The sequence below is a fragment of the Xenopus laevis genome, chromosome 2S (genome assembly GCF_017654675.1).
Source record: "Xenopus laevis strain J_2021 chromosome 2S, Xenopus_laevis_v10.1, whole genome shotgun sequence".
NCBI lineage: Eukaryota > Metazoa > Chordata > Amphibia > Anura > Pipidae > Xenopus > Xenopus laevis.
Window position 1 is genome coordinate 39,951,571 of NC_054374.1, and position 27,855 is coordinate 39,979,425.

A 27,855-nucleotide genomic window follows, 5' to 3' on the forward strand; every position below is an offset into this window, starting at 1 on the left:
GTGTTGTTTATTAAGCTCCACATTATTCTATTTGAACTTTTAAAGGGGAAAATACCTTTTTCTTTTTTTTCTCCAAGTGTACATTGCAGTATGTCTTTTTGTATATGCTGGCTTGTGAGTGTGTATCATATTGGGTAGGGGCAGGAAAACGGACTTATGCAATTTTGTCTCATTGTGTATGATTTCTTTTGTATGCAGAAGAGATGGCAATAAATGTGATTTGATTTAGATTTAGACATTTTGTCAATTTCCCAGCTGCCCCTGGTCATGTGACTTGTGCCTGAAAGAGTAATGCTTTCTGGCAGGCTGCTGTTTTTCCTTCTCAATGTAACTGAATGTGTCTCAGTGGGACATGGGTTTTTACTATTAAGTGCTGTTCTTAGATCTACCAGGCAGCTGTTATCTTGTGTTAGGGAGCTGTTATCTGGTTACCTTCCCATTGTTCTTTTGTTTGGCTGCTGGGGGGAAAAGGGAGGGGGTGATATCACTCCAACTTGCAACACAGCAGTAAAGAGTCATTGAAGTTTATCAGAGCACAAGTCACATGACTTGGGGCAGCTGGGAAATTGACAAAATGTCTAGCCCCATGTCAGATTTCAAAATTAAATATAAAAAAATCTGTTTGCTCTTTTGAGAAATGGATTTCAGTGCAGAATTCTGCTGGAGCAGCACTATTAACTGATTCATTTTGAAAAAAAAATGTTTTTCCCATGACAGTATCCCTTTAAGAAGTAACAATAACAATACATTTGTAACTTTACAGAGCATTCGTTTTTAAATGGGAGTCAGCAACACCCATTTAAAAGCTGCAAAGAGTCAGAAAAAAAGGCAAATTACTATAAAACTATAAAAAATAATGAAAACCAATTGAAAAGTTGCTTAAAATTGGCCGTTCTATAACATAATAAAAGTTACCTTAAAGGTGAACCACCCCTTTAAGGTATGAAGATCCAAATTACAGAAAATACCGTAATCCAGTAAACACCAGGCCCCTAGCATTCTAAATAATAGGTCCCATACCTGTACATGTACATATCCTTATATGAAGGGAGGAAGACTTTGCTAGGCACAGTATATATTGAATGAATACTTAATGGGGCAAGTTTTCTACTCCCAACATGATAGAAATGCAGCCTCACCAGTGATCTTTGTCCATATTTTGCATTTGACTGGTTGTTTTTATAAACTCATCCAATGTATTTTTATTACAAAAGTGTTTAGAATAGCAATTTTACATTTAACATAATTTTACAGTTTACATACCCTTTAAAAAGGATGTTAGGCTGATGCTGATAATGAGCAGCGCATCAGAATACACAGTGGTAATAAAATATTGCATAGTCCTTCTTCATCTACATTTAGGACTTGTTTGAAAATCAGTTTATTCATTTTAATCATTTATATAAACATTTAGAACGTTTTAAAGGGTTCATACACTTTCAAGCACCACTGTAAGTAAGGGAGTATTCCAGTCTGATACTGTCAGCATGCACAAGTGAAGTTGTATAGGCCTTTAAAGCTCTTTGATGATGACTGCCAGGAAATACATTCTACCTGCTTACACTCTACAATAGGAATTCTGATTATGATGTATTTGCTCTTTTTATATTAGCCAAAGAAGCTGGTGGAAGAGGAATGCCTGAAAGCTGATCTAGTGGAGATGATGTTTACAGAGGATTGACATTCCCTGTCAGAAGAGCAGCTATTTCAGTGCTAATAAACAAAGATTTGACCAACTAGAGCAGTGGTCCCCAACCAGTAGCTCGCGAGCGACATGTTGCTCTCCAACCCCTTGGATGTTGCTCCCTAGGGCCTCAAAGCAGGCGCTTATTTTGGAATTTCTGGCTTGGAGGCAAGTTTTGGTTGCATAAAAACCAGGTGTACTGCCAAACGGACCCTCCTTTAGGCTGCCAGTACACCTAGGGGCGACCAAATAGCCAATCACAGCCCTTATTTGGCATCCCCATGGACTTTTTCATGTTTGTGTTGCTCTCCAACTCTTTTTTACATATAAATGTGGCTCACGAATAAAAAAAGGTTGGGGACCTCTGAACTAGAGGACCTGATGGTGGAATTTAACTGTCATAATTCAGTGAATTTGCCAGAGCAGACATTTTTATGAGAATCATGGTTGAAATGTTGTACCGTGTTAGCCATTGAAAAAATGCAGAAAATGTAAAGTGTGGTGATACCTTTTTTTGGCTGAACTGAATAAGTAACAATTGCAAAATACCTGAAAGCTTGCAATTGTTACTTATTCAGTTAGCCAATAAAAGGTATCACCAAACTTTTCTGCATGTATGAGAATCTGTCATTTTGTCAAGCCTTTCCAAAATCGTGATTTTTCTGAAATTCCCCTTGGTAAATCAACCGGTCTCTGTAGGAAAATGACACCAACATACAGATAAGTGCATCAGTAAGAAGCATGTAATAGGGACTACAGAAAATAAAGCTTTATTTGGTTTGCCCTCAAACTTCTGCCTGCCTTTTCCTCTTTACAGACAGGTAAATATTGTTCATAATGCAGGATCACTTGTTTTCAATATGCACCTGTCACTAAACCACATCATCTTAAGCCCCATAGCAAACCTCATTCATGAAAAATTATATGTATAAGGTGAATCATGATTATATGGGAACCCTGACATTCATATTTATAATGTTGCATCTTTAGTTCCCAGGACAGTTTAGAAATACACATTAATCCATTTTCCTGGATCAACTTCCAGTTTGGGCCATTACATAAGGCTTGACAAATCAGTTGTATATTTTGCACAGATGTTAAAATCTTTCCATAAAGTGGAATAACAAACAAATTAGGCAGATGTCGACAGTTTAGGTCATTCTGGGAAAATAGTTCATCTCAGTAAAAATCCTTTGGTCCTGGGTTAAAGAATATAGATGAAACCTTGCATTTCTGCACCAGTGTTTCTATTGAAAGAAGGCTATACTCTTTAAATGAACAACACATGTCAGAAAGCGACTGCCTGAAACATCAGAACGAGAAACATTACAAATAAAACTTCACAAATGGTCAAAAATGCAAAACAGGGAGCAAGTGAAAAAAATTATTTCTGGTCCCAAAGCAACATTTTTGAAGCAGAAAGAAATGAATACAAAAAACAAAGCTCTTACATGACCAACATCATTCTTTAAGACTAAGGGTAGGACTGCACAGACGTTTTTGGCGTGATCGGATGCGCTGCGATAAAACGCATGAAGTCACAGTGTTGATCCGACGCGAATGTCGGAGGCAGATGCTGTGTCTGCCTCCGAAAGTCATGTCGTATCAACGCTCCGACTTCATCCAACATTTCGATCTCTTACCTTATTTCCGTCGCAAGCGTTTTGTTGCAGTGCGTCGGATCGCACCGAAAACGTCTGTGTCGTCCTACCCTTATATATTGTTGGGAGAATAATCCACGCTACACAGCCTGGGTGCTCCAGCTAGGTTAGGGCATATAACAATTATTGACATTTATTTACATTCTTATCAGCCACTCGAGCTTGGAATGAGCTGCTAACTCTATGATGATGTGCCTGTATAATTTTTATTTTATTGTACACTGAATTGTTATACAGTTTAGTCACTGGCCAGAGGGTAAGTGACTATGATCTAACAGAGCACATCAAGGCTAGAATTCAACTGTATCTGAAAATGTAGTTGCAAGGGATTGTGCTTGTATAAACAGTCCATAGTGGCATAGTCAATTCCACTATATGAAACCATGATCTACAACTTCATAGAGATGTGCATCTGCAGTCATAGTCCTATCATGGAGGCCTTGGATTCCCACATGACTGGCTTGAACAGGGGCAAGTCTCAAACACATAGCTGTCTGGAGACAACTGGGCACATTTATTTGCTGGAAGTGTTGTTTTGCTGCTGCTGTTCTGCCAGGGCTTGCTGCATTCTCATCCTCTTGCGAGAGTAGTGCTGCCAGTGTAAGATTTGCTGTTCATCGATGAATTTGGCACACTGGGCATTTACCAGCTCTTTCCGGAAGTGTTCATACTGCAGCAGTTCCAACATATGTAAGCACTGTGGGTACCTAGAGAACAGAAAAAGAAATAAACCAGGGAAAGACATTTTTGTCTTCCAGTGAAGTTTCAGAACACAAATGGTTTTCCAATACAAGTTCATTTATAACACTTAATTCTGTGCTGTCCCCATAGAGAGACTAGAAGGCATGCTTTAAAGAAGAAGGAAAGCTACTGAGACAGATTATTGCCAATAGATCAACCGCAACAGTGCAAGCTAGAATGCTATATTTATTCTGCAGAATGCTTTACCATACCTGAGTAAACGGCTCTAGAACTTCTCTCTGTTTGTTTAGGAGAGCAGCTGCCATACTAGCTTGTTGTGACATCACTTCCTAGTTGAGTCTCTCCCTGCTCACTCATAGCTTGGGACTCAGATTATAGCAGGAAGGGAGAGGAGCAAACTGAGCATGCTCAAGCCCTAGCCCTGGAGGTTTATGCTGAAAACAGGAAGTCTGATACAGAAGCCCATTTATACACAATAGAAGAACAGAAATGCTGTGTTTCATTTGACAGAGGACTCTGTGCAGCATTACTTTAAAGGGTTTACTGGTGTATTTTTATAGACCTTTCTGATAAAGCTTACTTAGTTTTAACCTTTCCATCTCCTTTTACCCTCCAAAAAAAGCTTCATGGCTTCCAGTCTGCACAGAAGATCCAGATATTGCACAATAAACATACTATATTTGCTTGTATAGTAAATTATACACTGCTCAAAGTGCAACTACAAATGCATTAAGAATTAGACTAAATAAAGGAAATATGTTGTACATAGTGCATCAGTAGCAGGGCAATCGGGCTGCTAGAGGTGCCTATTCTGCATGCTCAGCACAGAAATTGCCTAGCCCAATTATATCATGAATAGGGAACTGAAGATCTCATATGCTGCCTAAAATAAATAACTAAGACTGATAAGCCAGCTGCCCTGAGTGATGGCCAGCCCTCCAATCATCCCATCAGTAGCTAGTTTCATATCAGGTTAGCAAAGTCTTGGGGTCTCCCTGTGCAGCTTCAGAAAAAAAAAAGTCTACTAGTTAAAACTATTTCTTACACCACCACTTAAAACAAACTGTACCTATCCATATTTTTATCTGTATCCATGAAGATGAACCCAACACTCAAAAGTCTGACTGATATAGAATGCACAGCAATTATGCCTTTATATATCAGTAAAACTACAACCTCACATTTTACAGAAATAGTACAATCTAGGTTAGTGCTGTCCATCCTGTTATATATATGTCCATATATTGGGCCAATTATTCACTATGCAATATGCTTGAGGGACCATACAAATCTCTTAGTTGGCCATATCCAGCCCTTGGGTCTTTACCAGAAGTGTTTCTTATTTTCCACTGGTGAAAATTCAAAGAAATGTCAACTTCTGAAAAAGCTTGCCTTCTGACCACAATTCAAAGTACCGTAGTCTTATTTATTCAATAGGTTCTAGGTCTCACACTGCTCGTGCTGAACTAAAAAACAGTAATAGATACTAAACCAGTTAATTGTACATTATTACTTACTTTAAATATTTAGCATATTCTGGATCTTTCCAGTACAGCAGATATTTCAGATAATTCACAAAAGACTTGTCCTTAAAGTATCCTCTTTGGGCCAAAACTGTGGAGGAAAAAAGTACTACTATTTTAATGCATTCAGTAGATTCTTGTCTGCCCCCCTGGTGTATAGTTGCCACTTGGACAGAATTTTGCCAGGCCAGTAAAAATAAGACTTGGTGCCCATGTTATTAATATGGGAGAAAGTTAACAGAGAATTGGTTACCATACCATGCAGTTAACAAATCAAAGCACTAACTTGCTCCTTATTGCAGTAAATTGTCCCTGAGTAAAGTACCTCAAGAGAGTTGCTTTATTTGCCATTTTTCTTATATTCTTATAGTCTAAAGCTGGCCATAGACACATAGATCCAATTGTACGAATCGAGGATTCGTACGATTTTCGGACTGTGTGTGGAGAGTCCCGACATTTTTCGTCCGGCGGAGATCGGTCGTTTGGTCGATAGGACAGGTTAGAACATTCCTGTCGGCTGCTGATAATATCTCTGCGTGTATTGCTGATCGTACGATTTTCAGTGGGAGACTGTCACTAGCTTTATCGGACATAGATATCGTACGATTGTTGTCAGGGGCAGAACATTGGCTGATCTGTTCTTTACTACTTTATTTGATCTGACTGGTAAGACTTTGATCTGTATGGTTAGTGGCTGGTACGGAGATGGGGAAGTCTGATCTTAGGATCGGATCTTTGCATCTATGGCCATTTTAAGGATATAAATTCACAGACTGCTAATCCCATTTCTTAAACTGCAATATTTATCTCATTGAATACTCAGATTATGTATATGCAATTTATAGCTAATTGTTTACTGCAGAAATGTTCTGCGTTTATGAAATAGATACCAACACATTTCTATAAAAATCATATGAACGTGTCAGTATGAAGTAGTTGCTCCACCTGGAATAGTTCCCCTCAAAGCCGCCACAGCTAGAGTCCTGGGCGGGTCCATTTTTTTGGAACCCGTACCCGACCTGTACCCGCAACCTGCAATCCGCAACCCTCATTCTTACCCGCTTGGACCCGCTACCCGACCCGCAAGTACCTTACCGCAACCCGGACCCGCTGACCATCAAGAATCAGGAAGTGCTATCATTGTAAACCGGAAGTGACATCATTGGAAGTAGACGTGATCAGAAAAAAGGAGTACAAATCGCTATTGAGAAGACCCTCGGCCAGACCCTCAAACCCACAGAACCGCTGACCTGGAATTTCTCCCGCTGCAGGCCTCTACCCCCAGCCCCGCGAACCTTCATTGACCCGCCCCTCCGACACAGCTAAAAGATCTTTTGTGCTGTTTCAGTGATGCTGGGCTGGGGGCGGCGCAATCCTTCCATAAGCTAATTACGATTGAAAACAGGACTTCAGCCTATGGAAGGATCGCTCCGCCCCCAGCCCAGCATAACGGAAGCAAGACAGAAGATCAGTTAGCTGAGTCCGCTGCGCAAAAGGTTTGCGGGGCTGGTGGCGGCTTTCAGGGGAACTATTCAGGGCGCAGCAACTACTTGATACTGACATGTTCCTATAATTTTTATAGGAACGTGTCGGTATCGCTTTAAGGAGATGACAAAATGTTTAAGCAATGGATGCTAGCTACATTCAATCATCCAAATTCAATTAAAACCATAAAATAGGATTTAATATACGTTTAACTATACTCTATTATTACTCCACACTGTGTCTTTTTGTTTAGAGGATAAGCGGTCTCCTTTGTAACACTGCAGGCAGCCATGCAGGGCTTTGTAGTGACCAACCTACATTTTAGATAACATAATCTTTTAAGAAGTTGGTGGTTAATAAACAGAGATCAGACGTTAATAGTAGACAGAGCTCTCCTTTCCTAAACAATGACAACCCTTATTTATTAAAACTCAGTGGGGTTCATTTACCAACTCTGGACAGTAAGCCATGGAGACCAATATAATTCATGCCTAGCACAAGCCCTATTTTGGATGTTAATAGAGTATTTATTTATTTATAGAGTATTTATTGCCCCTTTAACAAAAAACACCCGATAAATAGCCTTCCACATTTAATCACAACACAAATTATATAAATCACTATAATAACAATCTGATGTTAATTAGAAACAAGACTTAAAGGAGAACTAAAGTGCAAATCACTGGGGTGCAAATGCCAAATGACCACCCCCCCCCAGTGATTGTTATCACTTACCCAATCCCCAATAAAGCCGGTGCTATGCAAGCATCACGTAGTGATCATTTTCTACTTTTACTTTCTTTGTGCAGGTACACACATGCAGAAAAGTGAAGAGCCGAGCTTTAATTTAAAAGGGTGTTTTTTTTTACACTACTGCACATACTTCTGCCCCAGGCATCAAAGAAAGAAAAAGAAGAGGATTGATCTACTCAGGCCGGTGCAGTTTTTTCTAATAGGAGCATCAGCCCAGGAAAGTGATTGTTTTTCTTTAATTCTACAAGACATTTACAATTATACAGAACTTACATTAAAGAATTAACATTCTAATTTGCACTCTTTCATAAAAGACCCTTGCCACATTAATCATTTAGACCTCTGGATGCCAACATGCAATCACATAAATGATGAAAGTCTGCCTTCATCTTACGATTGAGAAACCCAACCACAAGAGTTAATAATTTGTAATTTCAATAGAAAGCATTCCAGCTATGACAGAGAAGATTTTATTTGGGAGACAGAACCTTTCCTCGTAGTTTACCCTTGAATAACTCACATCTACAAAAAAAAAAAAAAAAAGATTTTAGTGGTTTCCTTTTGTACCAGACTGAACAACCCCAGTACTACTTGAAAAACTTTTCTACCCCCTCAGCTTGGTTAGCCACATCGAAGTCCCCTGAATACCATGTATGCCATTCATGAAAGGTCTGCTACTAATACATAGCCACAGCAGGCATTAGCCATTTAGCATGTAACGTAAATACAATAGGCATATTCACAGAAATTAAAGTACTTCAATATAAGGAAGCTAACATTCTGTCTGTGTATAAAGCATTAATGAGACTACACCAAGAACAGATTTGGGCACTTGCCAATTGAAAAAAATTACTTTGGGATGGATGTTTTATTTACACAGGTGAGTGACATATTCGTGGGGTTAAAAACAAGGGGTATATGTTTAAGGGTCAGGGCACACAGGCAGATTTGGGGAGATTAGTCACCCCGTGACTAATCTCCCCAAACTGCCTCATCTGCCTTCCCGCCAGCTAAAATTAAATCACCGGCGGGATGGCACTCTGAACGATTCGTTTTCCAAAGTCGACCAAAGTTTCCACGTGAGGCAACTTCGGGTGATTTTGGAAAATGAATCGCTCTGAGTGCCATCGCGCCGGCGTTTTACATTTAAGATGGCGGGGAGGCAATTCGGAGATTAGTCAACCCAAAGAACAGGCGCTGGGCGACTAATCTCCATGAATCTGCCTGTGTGCCCTGACCCGAAGTGTTGGTACGTTTTGTTAAACTTCCCTTGATTCAGCTATAGACGGTTGTGTAGATTGAACTAGACAAACGTATTCCTGCTTCAAATGTAGTGACAACCAAAAGAGATAATTATATAAAGCCTATTATTGACCAGAACAACTTATATTTGATATTTAATTGAGTTATTTTTATTTGATAAATACTTGCTGTATAAGGTATGAAGTGCATTTATTTGTGTGTTAAAGTAAACGTATTATCTTTCTTTCTATAGACAGGGACTCCATCCCTATGGCCAAAGTATTTTATACAAAATGGCAGGCATTGGTTTTTTTAAGCTTTTGGGATTCCATCAAAAATAGAACAGGGATTCAGAAATACTCACAGTTGAGGTAATTAGGGTTTGCCAAACACTGAACGAATTCCAATTCTAACTGGAAGCGAATCCGATGTTGCTCATCTGGAATAAGAAAAAGACAAATAACAGCATTTTTATCAGTGATTCATTAGTAAGCAATATTATTAATATATCTACAGTAATTAATAACGTTTATAGGATATTTTACCTTGATTAAATATTCATCAAAAAAAGAGAAAAAAAAATGACAATGAACTCAAATCCTTATTTATTTAACACCAAAGAAACGAAAATGGTAGTATAAAGTTGCCAACTCACAATCCGACATGTAAGGACTGAGGGATATAGGTGGATTGAGGGGTACATTTACAAAGAAACTATACCCCTGAACATAGCAGGTCCTTATATTATTAATATATTTCAAAACTTTTTTTGGACTTTATATTGAATTTGGTTAGCACCTGGCGAAATTATCGAATGGCGGAGGTGAGTGCATATATATATATATATATATATATATATATATATATATATATATATATATATATATATATATATATATATATATATATATATATATATATATATATATATATATATATATATATAAAAACCAAGTGATATTCCTGGGTGCAGAATCAACAAATATAACACAGACTTCGAATAGAGTCCGCACGCTCAGGTCTTAAAAATAAAACTTTTTTTATTAATTAAAGCTACAGACTGACGTTACTTTGTGCCATTCTCCATTTTCGATACATTTGTGACATAGTTTGGTCTGTTTAAACTTTAAGATTAGGCAGGAGGAAAGTATAAGATGGTTACAATTAAGAGCAGCGTTACTTTGTATCTGTTTTTATTTATTTATTTTCTTCTTTTTTGTTTCTTTTTTTAATTGTTTATTTGTATAAATATTGAATAGTACAGGTATGGGACCTGTTATCCAGAATGCTTGGGACCTGGGGTTTTCCGGATAACGGATCTTTCCGTTGTTTGGGTCTTCATGCCTTATGTCTACTAGAAATTAATTTAAACATTAAATAAACCCAATAGGCTGGATTAATTGTATCTTAGTTGGGATCAAGTACAAGCTACTATTTTATTATTACAAAGGAAAAGGAAATCATTAAAAATTTGGATTATTTGGATAAAATGGAGTCTATGGGAGACAACCATTCCGTAATTCGGAGCTTTCTGGATATCGGGTTTCCGGATAAGGAATCCTATATCTGTAGTACAAATGCGAATTTTAGTAAACTTATTGCCTGTTTAATGTTAATGGAAGTTATGCTATACATATTTTAAATACCGGGCACTTGCATCTGACGAAGTCTACAGTCATCTTTACTGAAGGCATATAAGGCATATCCATGGTTTATTTGATACTTTGAGAAAGATCTTAGTGGGGCCCTTTAGCTTTTATTAATAAAAAAAAGTTTTATTTTTAAGACCTGAGAGTACGGACTCTATTCGAAGTCTATATATATATATATATATATATATATATATATATATATATATATATATATATATATATATATATATATATATAAACAGACATTAGACTGTAAGCTCTACTTCTGGGACAAGGACTGAAGTGAATGATAAAAGGTCTCTGGAAAATGTTACTTAAATATGTCAGTGGCAGCTACTGGAACTCTATTGGAGCCCAACTCTCCTGGTTCTAGAGAAGCCTTAGATTTCTTATTCTTTCTTATTGTGAAAATACAGTCACATTATTGATACGATAGACCTGCGAAACCAGAAGCTTAAAGGCATTTTAGTCACACAGCCACTGATATTTATTACCTGCCTCCATCGCAGCAGCAGCCATAACAGCACTACAGGGAAATTAGCCTCCAATTTCACCAGCAATAACACCGTAAAGCAACCAATCCACCCAGAAATGATCAAATGCCGGTGAAGGACGTCTCAGCTGACGCCAGAAATATTAGAATGCGTGCAAAGCCTCGATCTGGAGCAGACAGGAAATCGTCATAATACACAGATTCCTATCTGGTGTCAGTAGTTTTGCGTTCATTGATGCCTGCTCTTATTAAATACGTCTGTAACTGTCTGTCTGTAAAAATATGGAATTATAGGAGCGGCAGCAAATAGTTGACACTTTATTCAAAATATATGTAGTAAAGCAAATGCTGCATGTTTTCAGTGATCGCTCGGTCTGAGGCTTGTTCAGTCTTCTTGCTAAAAGGATTGGCAGAGTAGGGTATAGGCAATATGGAACTAGATATTAGTGCATCCAGGTCAGTTATATAATCTTGTAAGCAATTGTCCGCATCAAATTATAGAGAAAAAGGCTAGAACAGCATTAAACTCCCTGACAGGGAGACGTTCAGCTGCGTGACGTGACGTCTCTCTCTGCTGCAGACTGACTGAGAGAGAGTATCAATCAAGTCACAGTGACGTATGGAGCTTGCGAGCGAGGGCTTGGTGATGTGGGCGGGCAAAACTCTGTGTGCTGCTCAGTTACTATATGGGAGAGCTTACTTCACAGTACGGAGGAGGTGTTCAGCACATTGCGTTGCAGACAGGCAGCCGGTAGGGAAGTTGGCAACACTCATAACAGACCAGGGACTGGGGGAGCTTTTGTAAGGGGCAGAGCAGCAGCATTTTTGTCCAGTTTACAGAAGTGAGACAACCGGCCAGATAGTTGTAAACCGGACTGTACCTGGAAAAAGCTGTCTGTCCGGTTCAAAACCCTGTGGCAGTCCCTGTGCTGAATGGCTACTGTAGCAATCAATGGGGAGCCATAGTGTAAGGTTTCTCAGAGATATTCTGTAGCCTTTAGGATGTCGAAATCGTATGAAATCTGGGGTGGGAGAGGTATTAGCCTCCCCCAAAATAATCCCCCTCCTTCTGTGTGTGTGTGTGTGTCAGTGTGTGTGTCCATACAGTTAGTGAGCAGCTGATGCCCAAGAGACAGGCTGCTGGTATTGTTCCTGGAAGAGTCACCCACAAAGCTACTCCGCCAACTATATCACTTGTATTGCCTCTGTCAGTGTTGTGCCTCAGTCTGTGGGAAGGGGGAGCCTCTGGGCTCTGAATCCACGGGAAGGAGCCTCTCACCATGCAGCCCCTCTAATACCAGTTTCCAGGGCCGGACTGGGAGTAAAAAGCAGCCCGGGCAAAAAAAATCAAAGCAGCCCACATGTAAACACACAATGGTTTTGTACTCATTCACACATATATTGGGGTAAAACTGCAAAAATTATGTGCATAAAGAGCTGCCTTTCTCGCTTAACTGTACTTATTAAAAGGTGGCAACCCTATCCAGATTCTGTAGAACTACTACATGTGCTGAAGGTCTTGTTGGGGCATGAACGCCTAGGCACCACATCATTGTGGGCAAATGTCTACTTTTATGCAGTGCTGCATTGGCTCCAACTTTATAAGTTTGAACTACTCCTGAAGACTAAGGGGCAAATTCACTAACATTCGTAGTTGCGCCAGGCGCAACTTCGCTGCACTTCGCCAGGTGTAGTTTCGCCAGCGCTCCGCAAATTCACTAAAATCCGAAGTTGCGCACAGGGGTAGCGTAAGATTGCGAAGTTGCGCTAGCGTTGATTCGCTAAGTGAAGCGAAGTTACGCTAGCGAAGGCTAATTTGCATACGGCGCCAAATTCAAATTTCAATGGAGGAATACGTATCAGCACTACAAATGGCTAGAAAACCTTCAAAACATCAAATAAAAATTTTATTTTGCCCTACACATGTGCCCACTGTCTAGGTAAGTTGCCATGAGTCAGGAAATGTAGGGGGGAAGGAGGGGAGCCCCAAAAAATTTTTCGATCTTTTTCAGCCTATCACCCATAATATAGAAAACACGCCAGCGTTTTTTGGGACTTAGAAAAAATTTTGACTTTTTTTGAAACAATCCCTATCTACTCTATTGCGCTTCGCCAGGTCTGAGGTGGCGAAGGAAGTCTAGCGTAAAAGGTAGCGTTCAGTACACTGCGCGCGTTAGTGAATTTGCGTAGTTACGTCTGTAGCGAAAATTCACCAGGCGTAAGGGTGCAAAGTAACACTAGCGAAACTACGCCAGCGTTCGTTAGTGAATTTGCGAAGTAACGAAAATGCCAAACGCTAGCAAATTAACGCTAGCGTTCAGTGCTTCGGCGCTTAGTGAATTTGCCCCAAAGTGCTGTAGTGTAGTTCCATGAGAATCCAGAACAGTAAATAAGTAATCACCTAAAGGACACAGTGCCAGTTCCAGCATTTTAACACATGATTCCCAGCTGAGTGGGTGGCAAAATGTTCAAATGTGATTTTTAATAGACACAGTAATGTTCTGATTCACCCAAGCTCCACACCCTTTTTGTTGCATTGCCAACTTGTAATTTTCAGTACTATGAGAAATGCCCAAGAAAGTCCCCTTCCCTCTGCCTTTTCAGTGACTGTGTGAAGCAGTGAAACAGACCTTTCTGCCGTGCTGTCTCTTGTTGTACTTCTAATAATCAGCTCTCTGCTGGCAGGCTGCAAACAGCAGACCATTTCTAATTGAGGCTCACTCTGCAATCCACTAATCATGTCTGCTGTCTGCAGCCTGTCAGACTTGCTAGCAGAGAGCGGATTATTAGGAGACGTATAACAGGAGACAGCACGGCTGCAGAGAGGTCTGTTTCACTGCTCCACACAGTCAGGGAAAAGGGCAGGGAAGGGGACTTGCACGGACAGTTGACTCCCGGACAGTAGAGCGGCCCACTTAGTAAGGAACAGAGCGGCCCCTCGGGCAATTGCCCGTACGGGCACATTGTCAGTCCGGGCCTGCCAGTTTCCTGTGCTCTCTGGTGTCACCCTCTGGTGTCAGTGGGGTGGGAAGGAAACTCTGTGTGTGTCTGAGAATGTATTTTGTAATTAATCTTAAGCAACTGGTTTTTGTAGAATTAAAGGAAGATTAGATCAGTGGAAATGCTGTCTTGGTTTATTGGGGTCTGAGTATTACGCACCCACCATTGAAAAGATGTGGCAGTAGCCCTGGGGTAAAATGCAGGGTATGGTACAATTGTTATGGCACAGTGATTAAGTTGGGTTGCTCATTATACTAGCATCCTATATAAATGGTGTTTCAGCAGACACCAAGAAGTGATTTGGGGTTTGGATGGGGTTTGGACATAATTAGAGGCCACAGCAAATCACTCATTTCCATTCCACTTGCTGGCAGGGTCACCAACCAGGTGACTGGTGGGCTAATAATCACATTCCTTCTAACTTGGTAGAAGGGGCCCCTGATTACTGATGGCAACCCGAGTTACTGGGCTCACATGCTCACGTCAGACCCCAATTCTGTGTTACTCACACAACATTTTGGGGCAGATTTATCAAGGGTCAAATTGAATATTTGAAATTCGAATTTTCTACTTTTATGGGCAAAACTGTCATATACAACTAGGGATTTATTCCAATTCAATTCGAGTTTTTCAAAAAATTCAAATTCGATTTTTAAGATTTATCATACACTGGCCCTTTAAGAACTCAAATTCGACTATTCACCTACTAAAACCTGCTGAATTCTTGTTTAAGTCAATGGGGGACGTTCAGGAATAAATTGAAGTTTTTTGCAACTCGAATCGAGTTTTTAAAATTCAAATAAAATTTGATTCTAATTCGATTCAAGTTTTCAGGTCGATCCTATTCACCCCAGTTTAAAAAAATTGATTTTTATAATAAATTTTGATTGGTCGAATTTTGAGTTCATGGGGAAGAGATTTTCAGCAGACTTGCTTCCCGTTGGTTGTGTAGATTTTCAGCAGGCGGCAAATGTCCACCTTCCATCGCCCTTATTAGGACTGGTTATTTTTTGGCCAAGGGATTAAACTAAATGGCTCTTATTTGTACATTAGAAATGCAGAATGATTCTAAACCAAAGTGCAATTTAGGTTTGAGTAGGTACCTGCTTAAAGAGTCTACCTTGACGTGGTGGCAGGCTTAATAATCCTCTGGCCAAAAGTGTTTCATTTATTTTTATAGCTCCCATGTCTGTGTGGCCTTTATACTGTGTGGTGGGGAGGTAATGGGGGCCACATAATTATATTATATGGGGTCCTATGATTTCTAATGGTGGCCCTGGGTGCAGAAACAAAATTGAGTGGTGAACTTTGACTCTTTGAATTTAGTTTAAGGGCTCCATTAAGCAGAACAATAAAGAGCAGCCTGGGAGGAAATGAACCGATGAGGAGAAATATTCCTTAAATATACACTATATACCGTAGTTTTGTATTGAAGTGATCACTACTGATAAAAATTAGACCTGGGATCCACTGCCAGATTCATACAAATAGACCCTCATTTTTTGATTTTCGGTGATTTTACGTGCTGTGTTGTTTTTTAATAGCCTAAACACACAACACCAAAACACCCAACTTTGCCCTGTTTCCTGGGCTACTACAAAATGCTATGGACAAGCCCAAAATCCCTCATGCCATTGCCCTTAGACAAAGATTTCTTTATCCACATTACACAATGGACACTTGCTCACACTCTCATCACATGTTTAAAGGTCAAACTTACCTTACAGTTTATTACACATATTAAGAAAGCACCAACATATCCCTCAATGCTGTACAATCAATGGGTTTATACATTAACTTTACAAGAATACAAAAAAACCCAATCCAAAAATGTAAAGAGGACCCTGCCCAAAAGGAAACCTCAGTAAGTTGTAGATGGACATAATGAAAGCAATTTAGTTAAGTTAGTTAGTTAAGTTATTTGCACCAATCTGTCCTCTGGTTCCTGGTGTCAGTGATTGTAAGACTAGATTTTTGCTAATGGCACAAGCTACTGCTATTGGTTGGATGTCTCACTGCTGCTAGTCACATGATTCTCCTGAGTAAACTGTTGGTTGTCAACTGCCACTGCCCAACTGTCTTTTGGACGGTGGAGAGAGAGGGAGCGAGCGAGAGAGATTGCCACATCGGATGCTATAAAAGAAGACAAATTTTGGATAAAACGACATAGAATTACAATAAAAGGAGAAGGAGAAGGAAGGCGAAGATGAAGAAGAGGAAAAAGAGGAGTTTGACTCCAGAAGAGAGAGAACTTCCACAGGATGAAAGTGGGAAGAAGAAAGAGAAGAAAGCCAAGAAGCAAGATGCAGAAGAGAAGACCAACTCCAGTCAAAATAGGAAGAAGAGACACACTGAGAGTAAAAAAACAATCCATGTAGAGGAGAAGCCCCCTGAAGATGGAAGGAATAAAAGAAAAGCTGTAAGAAAAGATCAAACAAAGAAGAGAAAAGAAAGTCTCTCAGATGTGACCAGTAAACCTGAGAGCAAGAAGAGAAGACAAGAAGAGAAAGAAGAAACAACTAAAAGTAAAAAGAAAACCGGCTTAGAAGAGATGAAAATTCCTCAGAGCAGCAGAAGAAGGAAGGAGCAGGACAAGAGGAAAAGACCAAGGAGCCCAGAAGATCCATTGGAAGGTAAGGGGAATATGCAAGAAACGTATTTCATTTTTATTTTCTGTTACATTTACTTTTAATTCTTTTTAATATAGAGTCAAGATAGTTATTTAACTGCCCACATTGGTGGGTCCTGTTGGGCAGGCCCGGACCGGCAATCTGTGGGTTCTGGCAAATGCCAGAGTGGCTGCTATAAGGTCCCATAGAAAGTCAGTATTTAGTGGGCTGATGGGGGCTGTTTGGGCCTCTATGTGGGCTGATTCAGCCTCTGTGTATCTGAAATGCCAGGGCCTATTTTAATTCTCAGTCCGGACCTGCTGTTGGGGGGTGGGGGTTTCCACAAATCCATCCCTCTGCTTTAATTAAAATTTCTGTATTTTTTAGAAAACATATATGGACAGTTAGGTGGAACAGTTAGGACAGTTAGGGAAAATTGAAAACCCCAAAGGCTTAAATAAAATCCCTCTTACACTAAATGCTAGGAATACTCACAAATAATAAAGATAAAGAGTATTTCTCTAAATGTGGGTGCTGCCTTAGCCACCATTAATTGTTATGGAGGTACTTATAGGTAGATAGATATATTTAGGAAAATATACAATGCATAAAATATTTTGATATGGGCTTTTGACTGAATTTGTTTTGTTCCCACAAGGTGGAAGTGCACCGAAGAAATCCCATGTGGATGAGAAAAGACCAGCCCCCCTGGACATACAGAGGTACAAATTCCACCAAGAGCTAGGAGAAGGCACGTTTGGACAGGTGAGTGCGGGGCCTGCCAATATAGAAATCTCTTTTGTTATCTGGTATAAATCTGTACAGAAAACATGGAAGTACAATCAAGCACTTGGCAATGTCTTTAAAGGCGTTTTTCACCTTTGAGTTAAAGGGGTGGTTCACCTTAAGTAACGTTTAGCATGTTATAGAACAGCCAATTCTAAGCAACTTTTCAATTGGTTTTCATTATTTATGTTTTATAGTTATTTGTCGTTTTCTGATTTGCAGCTTTCAAATGGGCATCATTGTCCCCTTCTAAAAAAACAAATGCTCTGTAAGGCTACAAATGTATTGTTATTGCTACTTTTTATTGCTGATCCTTCTATTCAGGTGCTCTCCTATTCATATTCCAGTCTCTTATTCAAATCAATGCATGGTTGCTAGGGTAATTTGGGCCCCAGTTACCAAATTGCTTGAAAATGCAAATTGAAGAAATGCTGAATAGAAAGCTAAATAACTAAAAAACATTAAATAATAAAAACAATTAAACAAATTGCAAATTATCGCAGAATATCACTCTCTACATCATACAAAAAGTTATCTCAAAGTTGAACAACCCCTTTAACTTGTAGTATGATGTAGAGAGTGATATTCTTAAACAACTTGCAATTGGTTTTAATTTTTTAATATTTGTGGTTTTTGAGTTATTTAGCTTTTTATTCAGCAGCTCTCCAGTTTGCCGTTTCAGCAATCCGGTTGCTAGAGTCCAAATTAACCTAACAACCAAGCATTGATTTGAATAAGTGACTGGAATATGAATAGAAGTCTGAATAGAAAGATAAAAAGTAGCTATAACAATACATTTGTAGCCTTACAGAGCATTTGTTTTTTAGATGGGGTCAGTGACCCCCATTTAAAAACGGTAAAAAGTTAGAAGATGTTAAAAACTATAGAAAATAAATAATGATGACTAATTGAAAAGTTGCTTAGAATTGACCATTCTACAGCATATTAAAAGTTAAATTAAATGATAAACAGTGGGAGTCCCTCCTCAAATCACCCAACAGAGTGTCTGTCAATCCCAAACACAAAATTCAACAGTTATATTTGACACACAGAGCATACTATACCCCCGCCTACCTGAATAGAATCAATCCTAATCTCTCCCCTAATTGCCTTAGATGCAAGAAGTCAGAGGGTACTCTAGTACATACACTATGGGCCTGTCAGGATATTCAAAACTATTGGACAGCAATTGTGGATATGTTATCCGAAGTGTTAGGCCTAAGGTTGGACCCTGATCCACTAGTCTGTATATTGGGTCTGTTTGCAGGAATTCAAATGCCCTCAACCACAAAAATGTTTCGGAACAAAGCTTTGTTTCAAGCCAGAAGGTTGATATGCCTTAATTGGAGGTCAGACAGGCCACCCGCCCCTGACTTATGGGTTAGCACAATGTCCAACATTGGGACGCTAGACTTCCTAACTCTAAGAGCTAACTCCATTCCCAACATACTGGAACAGGAAAACCTCCCTTAAGCCTCACAGTAAAGTAATACAAACACATATTTGGTTATATACAGTATGTTTTATTAAATTCCGTTATTGCATAAGGTGTATATTGTTACATTATTGTGCCTAATTGTGCTGTACAATGTCAAGAGAAACTATGTCCTGCAATGCAAGAATACAATTCTGTAATGTTTATCTCTCTTCATGACTGTCAATAAACTTACCTGAACAAAAAAAAAAGTTAAATTAAAGGTGAACCACCACTTTAACATTCTGATTGACTCTGATATTATCAGTCATTCATGTTGTAAGCAACATTCAAGACACTCTATTATTTCTAATCTCTTTGTTCTGCTCTTAGGTGATGTTGGCATCATATACACCGAAGAAACAACTTGTGGCAATGAAGACGGTGTCCAAACAACCCAGCAAGGGCAACTATACCTGCATCATGAAGGAGGCCCGACTCTTGAAGATCGCCAGAGGATGCCCCTTTCTATGCCATTCTCATGCCACGTTCCAGTCTGAGGTACAGAACACTGTTTATATTGATACATAATCTGTTTCATTAATGGTTTGACTTTCTAAGGCCAACTTAATGCCCATAACAAGGGAAAACACCCTTTGATAACTAACTAGTCCCCAATTCACCTTGTTGCTGAACAGTTCTGTGCCATATATTCCTCACTAATTCTTCATTTGTCTCTCTAACCAGCTGCATGCCTTCTTCGTGCTCGAGTATGCCGGCGGGGGAACACTGCACAAAGTTATTGCAGACCAAGGAAATCTGTCAATGAAGAACATCCAGTAAGTGATAAGATTCTTACTATAGAGCAGTGCTGTCTAACTGATTCCCCCTTGTGTGGCCCCCCACATGAAAGTCTACCTGCTGTGACTTACCTTGTGTAAGCTTTAAAATGTATCACTACAGATATTAACTGGCCTCTGCATTGTCCTCGAATTCAGACAGTAATGTCCCCTGAATTGTCCACACTTGTAACACCTCTATATTTCATATCCCTAAAGCCCTGTACTTTTCACACCTCAGACCCAAACTGAAAGTGCTCATATTGTTCACTTGTTCACACTCAGACGAAGGGGCACCAGCATTATGTCACTGTATGTAACACAGTATGAACTGTTCATCTTAGAGTGGTCCTGATAAGTTTCCCTGTGTCCTGCTGTATTTTGCCTTCCCTATACTCCCTGTATGCACCATATTCTGCCTGTCCTACACTACCTGTGAGACATGAGCCTGGTAGGGTTTGTTTTGGGGGTTTGTAAGCATTTGAAAATTATTGTTAGAGGCCCCTAAGGTGTTTGTGTACTGGGGTGGTTCGGGATTCAGACAGAATTCAACCTCTTTCAGCAGGATTCGGATTTGGCCGAATCCTTCTGCCCGGCCGAACCGATTCCGAATCCTAATTTGCATATGCAAACTTTTTGACACAAAACAAGGAAGTAAAACATTTTCCCCCTTCCCACATATGCAAATTAGGATTCGGATTCGGTTCAGGATTCGCGAAGGATTCACAGGTTCGGCTGAATCCAAAATAATGGATTTGGTGCATCCCTAAATTTTTCACATATGAGTGATGAGTGATATCCCTGCAGTGAGCACCAACCATTTGGTTTTTGGTGTTTTACCACCATTAATGTGAATATGGTATTAAAAGTTCTTGTGGTAGTATGGGTGTGGTTTAAAACAGGGAGTGGTCAATGCTGGCTTCCATTCTAGGCCCTCCACCACGTAGGCCAGAAAAATTCCAGCCCTCTGTAACACGGAAGTTGGGCAGCACTGCCATAGAGGAATATAGAGTAAGAGAGACAGCGTATGATACAGACAGAGACGTAAGAGTCCAGGTTGTGCCAATGCTCCCACAGGGCTGAGCAATACACAGAGGAGCTTGGGAGTAGGAGAGCAGACTTTTTGTGCAGGACTGCAATATGTCAAACTAATGTTTCAGGCAGCACAAAATTACATCTGTAGAAAGTCATTTACAAATTAATTGAATTAATACATTACAATGTCCTTCATGTAAATTGACACACTGCTGTGTATTGGTTCTTGGGCCTTTGCCTGAATAAGAAAGCTTTGTGCACAGTAGCAGAACCAGGGCACCACTGATTTGTATGAAAGGACAAGAAAAGTCAAATTTAACAGGTGATAGGTAACCCCCATGATATTTGATAAGTATCCCCCATGGAAATAAGCTGGTTGCTTTTTTTTTTACAGATTCTACACTGCAGAGATGGTGATAGCCCTACAGTTCCTTCACTCCAATGGCATCATTCACCGGTGAGTAAAATCTCAGGTCTCTTCTCTATTCTATTCACTGGTAGCATGATATAGTTCACATCTTGATATCTCTCTATACTTAACTTTGCTAACTAACAGTAATGTTTGCACCCCTTATATCTGGTGCAGTCAGTTAGGGACAGTTCCATGTAGTGGCTCACACTCTGTCCAGACTCACAACAATTTGTGATTTAAGCCTTTCATTTTAACCAAGCAATGCATCTTTTTCTCTATATAATCTGCCTTTACTGTACCACTTCTTTTTTAAAATATCCTTTATCTGTTGCTATTTTCTTACTGCTTAACTTTATTGCTTCCAGATGGGCATATTCCAAAAATATCTATTTTCTTTTACCTTAATTTTACCTTTAATGTGCATGTACTTACTTACCCCTGACTACGTCACACGTTTCTCTTTCTAATATTTCCTGCGTTAATTTCCTGTGCTTATGTTGCAGTGATCTGAAGCCTGAAAACATCTTGGTGGATAACAACGGGCACATCAAGATCTGTGACTTCGGCCTCGCTGTTGAAGGAATGATCGGCAGAAAGAAGATCAGCGGATTGACAGGAACACCTGGATACCGTGCGCCGGAGGTCAGAAATCTTTTTTTTATGTAATTTATACATAGAGGAATTCAAATCTATTTGTCTTTTTCTATTTTGGACACCTTTGCTGTGTCTAGTTTATATAACTGTGTTTCTGTTACATACATACATACATACATAGTTAAATTGGGTTGTAAAAAGACAAAGTCCATCAAGTTCAACCCCTCCAAATGAAAACCCAGCATCCATACACACACCCCTCCATACTTTTAATTAAATTCTATATACCCATACCTATACTAGCTATAGAGCTTAGTATCACAATAGCCTTTGATATTATGTCTGTCCAAAAAATCATCCAAGCCATTCTTAAAGGCATTAACTGAATCAGCCATCACAACATCACCTGGCAGTGCATTCCACAACCTCACTGTCCTGACTGTGAAGAACCCCCTACGTTGCTTCAAATGAAAGTTCTTTTCTTCTAGTCTAAAGGGGTGGCCTCTGGTACGGTGATCCTCTTCAGGCCCGGACTGGCAATCTGTGGGTTCTGGCAAATGCCAGAGGGGCTGTTACAAGGTGCCATAGAAAGTCACTATTTAGTGGGCTGGTGGGGGCTGTTTGGGCCTCTGTATAGGCTTATGGGCCTATGTGTACCTCAAATGCCAGGGCCTATTTCAATTCTCAGTCCGGACCTGATCCTCTTTATGGGTAAAAAGGTCCCCTGCTATTTTTCTATAATGTCCTCTTAATGTACTTGTAAAGTGTAATCATGTCCCCTCGCAAGCGCCTTTTTTCCAGAGAAAACAACCCCAACCTTGACAGTCTACCCTCATAATTTAATTCTTCCGTCCCTCTAACCAATTTAGTTGCACTTAGTCTCTGCACTCTCTCCAACTCATTTATATCTCTCTTAAGGACTGGAGTCCAAAACTGCACTGCAAACTCCAGATGAGGCCTTACCAGGGACCTATAAAGAGGCATAATTATGTTTTCATCCCTTGAGTTAATGCCCTTTTTTATGCAAGACAGAACTTTATTTGCTTTAGTAGCCTCAGAATGACACTGCCCAGAATTAGACAACGTGTTATCTACAAAGACCCCTAGATCCTTCTCATTTAAGGAAACTCCCAACACACTGCCATTTAGTGTTTAACTTGCATTTATATTATTTTTGCCAAAGTGCATAACCTTGCATTTATCAACATTGAACCTCATTTTCCAGTTTGCTGCCCAGTTTTCCAATTTAGACAAATCAGTGGCAGCATCCTGCATGTTACCCAAGAAGATAATTGGTTCTTTTTTTCTGAAGGTTTTGTCATTGGAGAAGTACGATGCTGCAGTGGACTGGTGGTCCTTCGGGGTCATCATGTACGAAATGGCCACCGGCAGACAGCCATTTGCCCCATCACTGGTTTCTGCACAGGAGTTGTTTGAGATTAAGGAGAGAAAACTTGAATACCCGCGTCACATGAGCCAGGAAATGCTGGACCTTCTGCCAAAGGTAAGTAGAAACAATTACACATCTTCAAGTGAAATAATGTCACATCAAAATTTGGGATCAGGTACATGGGGGTACAGTGGTTAGGTACATGGGGCACAGGGTACAGGGGTCAGGTACATGGGGGCACAGGGTACAGGGGTTAGGTACATGGGGGTACAGGGGTCAGGTACATGGGGGCACAGGGGTCAGAGGTCAGGTATAGGGGTCAGGTACATGGGGGGCACAGGGTACAGGGGTTAGGTACATTGGGGTACAGGGGTCAGGTACATGGGGTGCAGGGGTCAGGTACATGGGGGTACAGGGGTCAGGTACATGGGGCACAGGGTACAGGTACATGGGGGCACAGGATATAGGGATCAGGTACATGAGGGCAGTACTTTCAAATAGAGTGAGGGATTCCATTACCTTTTTCCTCTGTTATATGCAGGTTCATTTCCACTAATGTAAGCAGTGCTCTAATTTCAATTTAGAGGGTTAAATATAGATACATTTGGTGGATACTAGTAAGCTGGACACCCCTCCTATTGTTGGATGGTGCCTGACTTTACATCTATTATATTCAGATAAATGTTTGTTTGCTTTTTTAGCTTCTGGAGATGAACAAGAGCAAACGCTTAGAAGTAAAGGGCAACATCAGGAAGCACTCATTCTATGCCAGAATCAACTGGAGTGAGCTGGAAAACAGAAAAATAAAGGCACCTTTCCAGCCCAAAATTGTAAGTTTATAACTGCACCAAGCAATGGGAGTCGGGAAGGCCAAGTTTTTTATAGGGGAGACTAATAGGCTGTTTACTTTATTGGAGCATTTCATAGGCAGTTGGTTGGTCTTTGCAGAAACTGAGCTTCCATATACCTTGTCATGTCATATTTTTCTTCTTTGCATGTAACTATTAAGCTATTTTAAGGGCATAATACTTGAACCCTCTTAACATTTTTAGGCTTATAGCCTGTTGAAACTAAACTGCTTAAAAATATATTTCAAAGACCTGCAATTGCCTTTGCACAGTCCTAGATTTATTACTCATTTAGTGCTCTGCAGCAGCTTCACAGTCCTTGACCCAGTTGTAGGTTCCCTGTATATCTGTGAGTTGGTAGGCTCTGGCCATATATGTGACCAGTGGACCCCTGTCATTTTACGCCTTATACATGTATGGGGCCTGTTACCTGAAATGTTTCGGTCCTGTGGTTTTTACGGACAAGGGTTATTTCCTTAATGTGGATTTCCATACATTAAGGCTACCAAAAAAGAATTTAAACCTGAATTAAACCCGGATTGTTTTGCTTCCAAGAAGGATTCAATATATTGAAATATACAAGGTACTGTTTTATTATTACAGGAAAAAATTTAACTATTTCTGCATAATGGGTTTCTGGATTATCGGTTTTAAACCTGTACTATGTAGTAAAAACTCTTCTAAATCATGGAGTGCAGAATTTTTAAATAAATACCGCTTTTTAGCTAATCATTTATATATATGTGACCATACTGTTTTATATATTATATGTTCATGCTTAAAATTATATATAATACAACTAATTCTGTTGCTTTCTTTTGATAGCCACCAGCAGATAAGTTACCAGTCATACATCCAGGATTCTGCGCTGAGACATCTAAGAGAGCTAATGTGGAAGGCTTCTCCGATGTGGATTCCAACTGGAAATGGCAGGAGTAAAGTGTTTTCTGTGCTCATGTGGACTAACCTCAAACTCCCTGTACAGCAAGTGATGACGGCAAAGTACCATCCATGGCCAATTCCATCAATGAATATCAGATCTGCCGTCTACTGTCTAGTGCAAGTGTACAAGTGTCTGTACAGCCGACTACACTAACACCACATGGGATCCTTGACAGAAAGTAGAAAGAACTCGAGGCATAGTGGTCAGTGAAATGAAATAAATTAGAATGGGAAAGATGAGATAGGATTACTTATAGAAGGAGTATTAAATGATAGTAAAGTTGTTGAGGTATTAATGGGACTTTCATAACATTGAGGCAACTTGTTAGTGAGCTTGTGCTCTTAGGCTCCTAGAAATGTGTATTTTACATGGGAGGGGACATCTATTTATAACGTAATTTACAGAGTTATGCTATGAACAATGCACTCTTTTCTTCTTTAGCACACAAGACATCACAGGAGGCCCCACCAGAAGAAAGGAATAGCTGCAATCCGGACTTTCTAAATGGACTTTCTAACAGACCCTTGGATAAGGGTAAAAATGTATACTGAACATACAGTGCACTTATGGTAATCCAGTGCACTGTTAATTAACACCGTTCAGTGTACTTCAGTTTCTTTATATAAGGTAAGGTTTAGGGGTAAGTATAGAATTAAGTAAGTTTACTTCCTTTTCTAACTTCCATCCCATTGTTTTACTGTTTTCTTATAGATAGGATGTTATATAGAAATAGAAATGTTAGGATTCCTTCTCCTCTTTACTCCTGTCCCATTCTTTTCTTTTACCATTTTCTTTTCTCATTTTCCTCTTTTCTCTTTTCCTCTTTTTCAACTTTAATGTACTGTAAGTTAAGGTAAAAAAGGGTGGGTGGTATCTTATATTGGAATAGGAATGTTACAATTGTTTCTTGCTCTTCTTTTATGCTCTCCTGTCTTTTCCCTGTAGTTTGTAGCACATACTGTACGTTAAATGTAAAGTTTATGGGTAAAGGTATACAGGATATGGCAGTGGTTATGTGGGATAAGGGATATATGTATATAAATATGGGATATGGGTACTATAAGGGTTATAGTAAAGGGATATGGGAATAGTGATGTTGAATAAGGGATATATGTATATAATTATGGGATATGGGTACTAAAAGGGTTGTAGTAAAGGGATATGGGAATAGTGATGTTGAATAAGGGATATATGTATATAATTATGGGTTATTGGTACTATAAGGGTAATAGTAAAGGGATATGGGATTAGCTATGTGGGATAAGGAATATGCCATATCCTGATAGAAATTTGCAGCAAATCATAACAGTAAATTAGCTGCTGAAGAAACACCACTTTCAGCCTGTTTACACTGTGATTTGCTGCAATAAGTATGAAAGGTATGAAGTGGTGTGTGAATGTAAATAGGGATCCCCATTGCACCAATGTAGAAGATGAACATAGCGCACCTTCTGATTGGCTGCAAGTTTCATTTAGTTCACCATTAAAATGTAGAAAAATCTGATGAGGCCGTCCGTATGCTTGTGCCTCTTTGTCCCAATAGGAGGGAGTAATATTGCAGCAGATAGAGCTGCAGCTTGTAGGCCACTTTTTAAAAAGATAAATAAGCCCATTAGAGTTGTGAATGTGAAGGTGTAAAGTTTTAGGGTCAAAGGAATAAGAATAGACTAGGCAGAGCTGTAGGTCCCTAAATGCTGCCTAGCCACAACTCCCTCCTTCCCCTCCCCACCATGAATCATATATTAGTCAAGATAAATAGGCCCATAATAATCCTCATCCCCCATAACCAGGCCTTTTAGATAATAAAGGCTGCTGGTATTAATAGTCAGTAGAAAGTTGATCCAGGGACTGGTCCGATTGCCGTTTTGGAGTCAGGAAGGAATTTTCCCCCCATCTGAAGCAAATTGGAGATGGCTAAAGATGGGGTTTTTTGCCTTCCTCTGGATCATCTATAATAAACCTGATGGACACGCTCACCCTCAATTACTGTGTAACTGTGTCCTTAATTCATTGATAGGGTCCATCAAATTCTTACTGAATAGGGAAGTACTAGTGGAATTATAAAGTGAGTAAAGCAGTGGGGAGTGGAATTCCAGTCTCACTGACCATGGGATTTGCCACAGGGACAGAGAAAATAGTGAGTGAATGAGTGAGAGCATGTGGGTGTGCGGAAGTGTGTGTTATTGTAGATTATTCATTGGGGAACTTTTGTTCCTTACACCTCACAGTCTGATCTGAGGAGGAGGGGTCCCATGACGGCTTATATCAGCCGGTATCTGGCCAGATAGGGAACTATTGCAGCAAGTCATCGGGTGAGCCATTTGCTGCAATAGGTGTGTGAATGGACAGTAACATGGTTGAAGCCTTGACGTGGCGTTACTGCTCACATGTATATCATGTGCCAATTCAACTGACTGCCAGAGTGTCATTATAGTAGCAGTTGTAATAGAAAGAGAAATGTATTTAAACTATAACGGCTGGAGTGAATAGATGTCTAACGTAAGAGCCAGAACACAACTTCTTCCATTGTATCTCACTACCCTGATAGTCGGCAACAAGAAGAGGGGCCACAAGGACATAAATTCAATTAGTATGCTTTTAATTCTGATTTATGTGTTCAAGATCGGGTGCTCAGATATGGGATTGCTGATAGAGAGCACCGAAGTACAGAAAGGCCATCTCTGTAATAACAAGAGTTCCCTGCAATTGATGGTGACTGAGCTGAATAAATCCATATTGGTGACAAAACAATCCTATTGGGTTTATTTCATGTTCAAATGATTTTTAGGA

General features: G+C 39.7%; 2 protein-coding genes across 3 annotated transcripts in view; one reads left to right on the forward strand and one right to left on the reverse strand.

Annotated features, from left to right (window-relative positions):
• Nucleotides 1-2,438: 2,438 nt before the first annotated feature.
• Nucleotides 2,439-27,855, reverse strand: part of LOC108709359 (mediator of RNA polymerase II transcription subunit 31-B) — a 65,594-nt gene continuing 40,177 nt past the window's right edge. Inside the window, exons 1-4 of one of the 2 annotated variants that reach the window (XM_018249126.2) lie at nucleotides 11,197-11,760; nucleotides 9,415-9,489; nucleotides 5,565-5,661; nucleotides 2,439-4,052 (exon numbers count right to left, since the gene is read on the reverse strand). In XM_018249126.2, the coding sequence (XP_018104615.1) occupies nucleotides 3,860-4,052; nucleotides 5,565-5,661; nucleotides 9,415-9,489; nucleotides 11,197-11,221 (390 nt within the window). In that variant the 5' untranslated portion in view covers nucleotides 11,222-11,760 and the 3' untranslated portion in view covers nucleotides 2,439-3,859. Of the gene's footprint in view, nucleotides 4,053-5,564; nucleotides 5,662-9,414; nucleotides 9,490-11,196; nucleotides 11,761-27,855 lie in introns of those variants that run through there. The other variant, XM_041583690.1, reaches the window with a different exon arrangement.
• Nucleotides 17,146-27,411, forward strand: LOC121400498 (protein kinase C delta type-like). Its single transcript, XM_041583688.1, has 9 exons — nucleotides 17,146-17,569; nucleotides 19,398-19,565; nucleotides 19,752-19,843; nucleotides 21,273-21,335; nucleotides 21,794-21,932; nucleotides 23,197-23,388; nucleotides 23,976-24,104; nucleotides 24,948-25,267; nucleotides 25,507-27,411. The coding sequence occupies exons 2-8, from the start codon at nucleotides 19,401-19,403 to the stop codon at nucleotides 25,059-25,061; spliced, it is 894 nt and encodes a 297-aa protein (XP_041439622.1). The 5' UTR covers nucleotides 17,146-17,569; nucleotides 19,398-19,400; the 3' UTR covers nucleotides 25,062-25,267; nucleotides 25,507-27,411.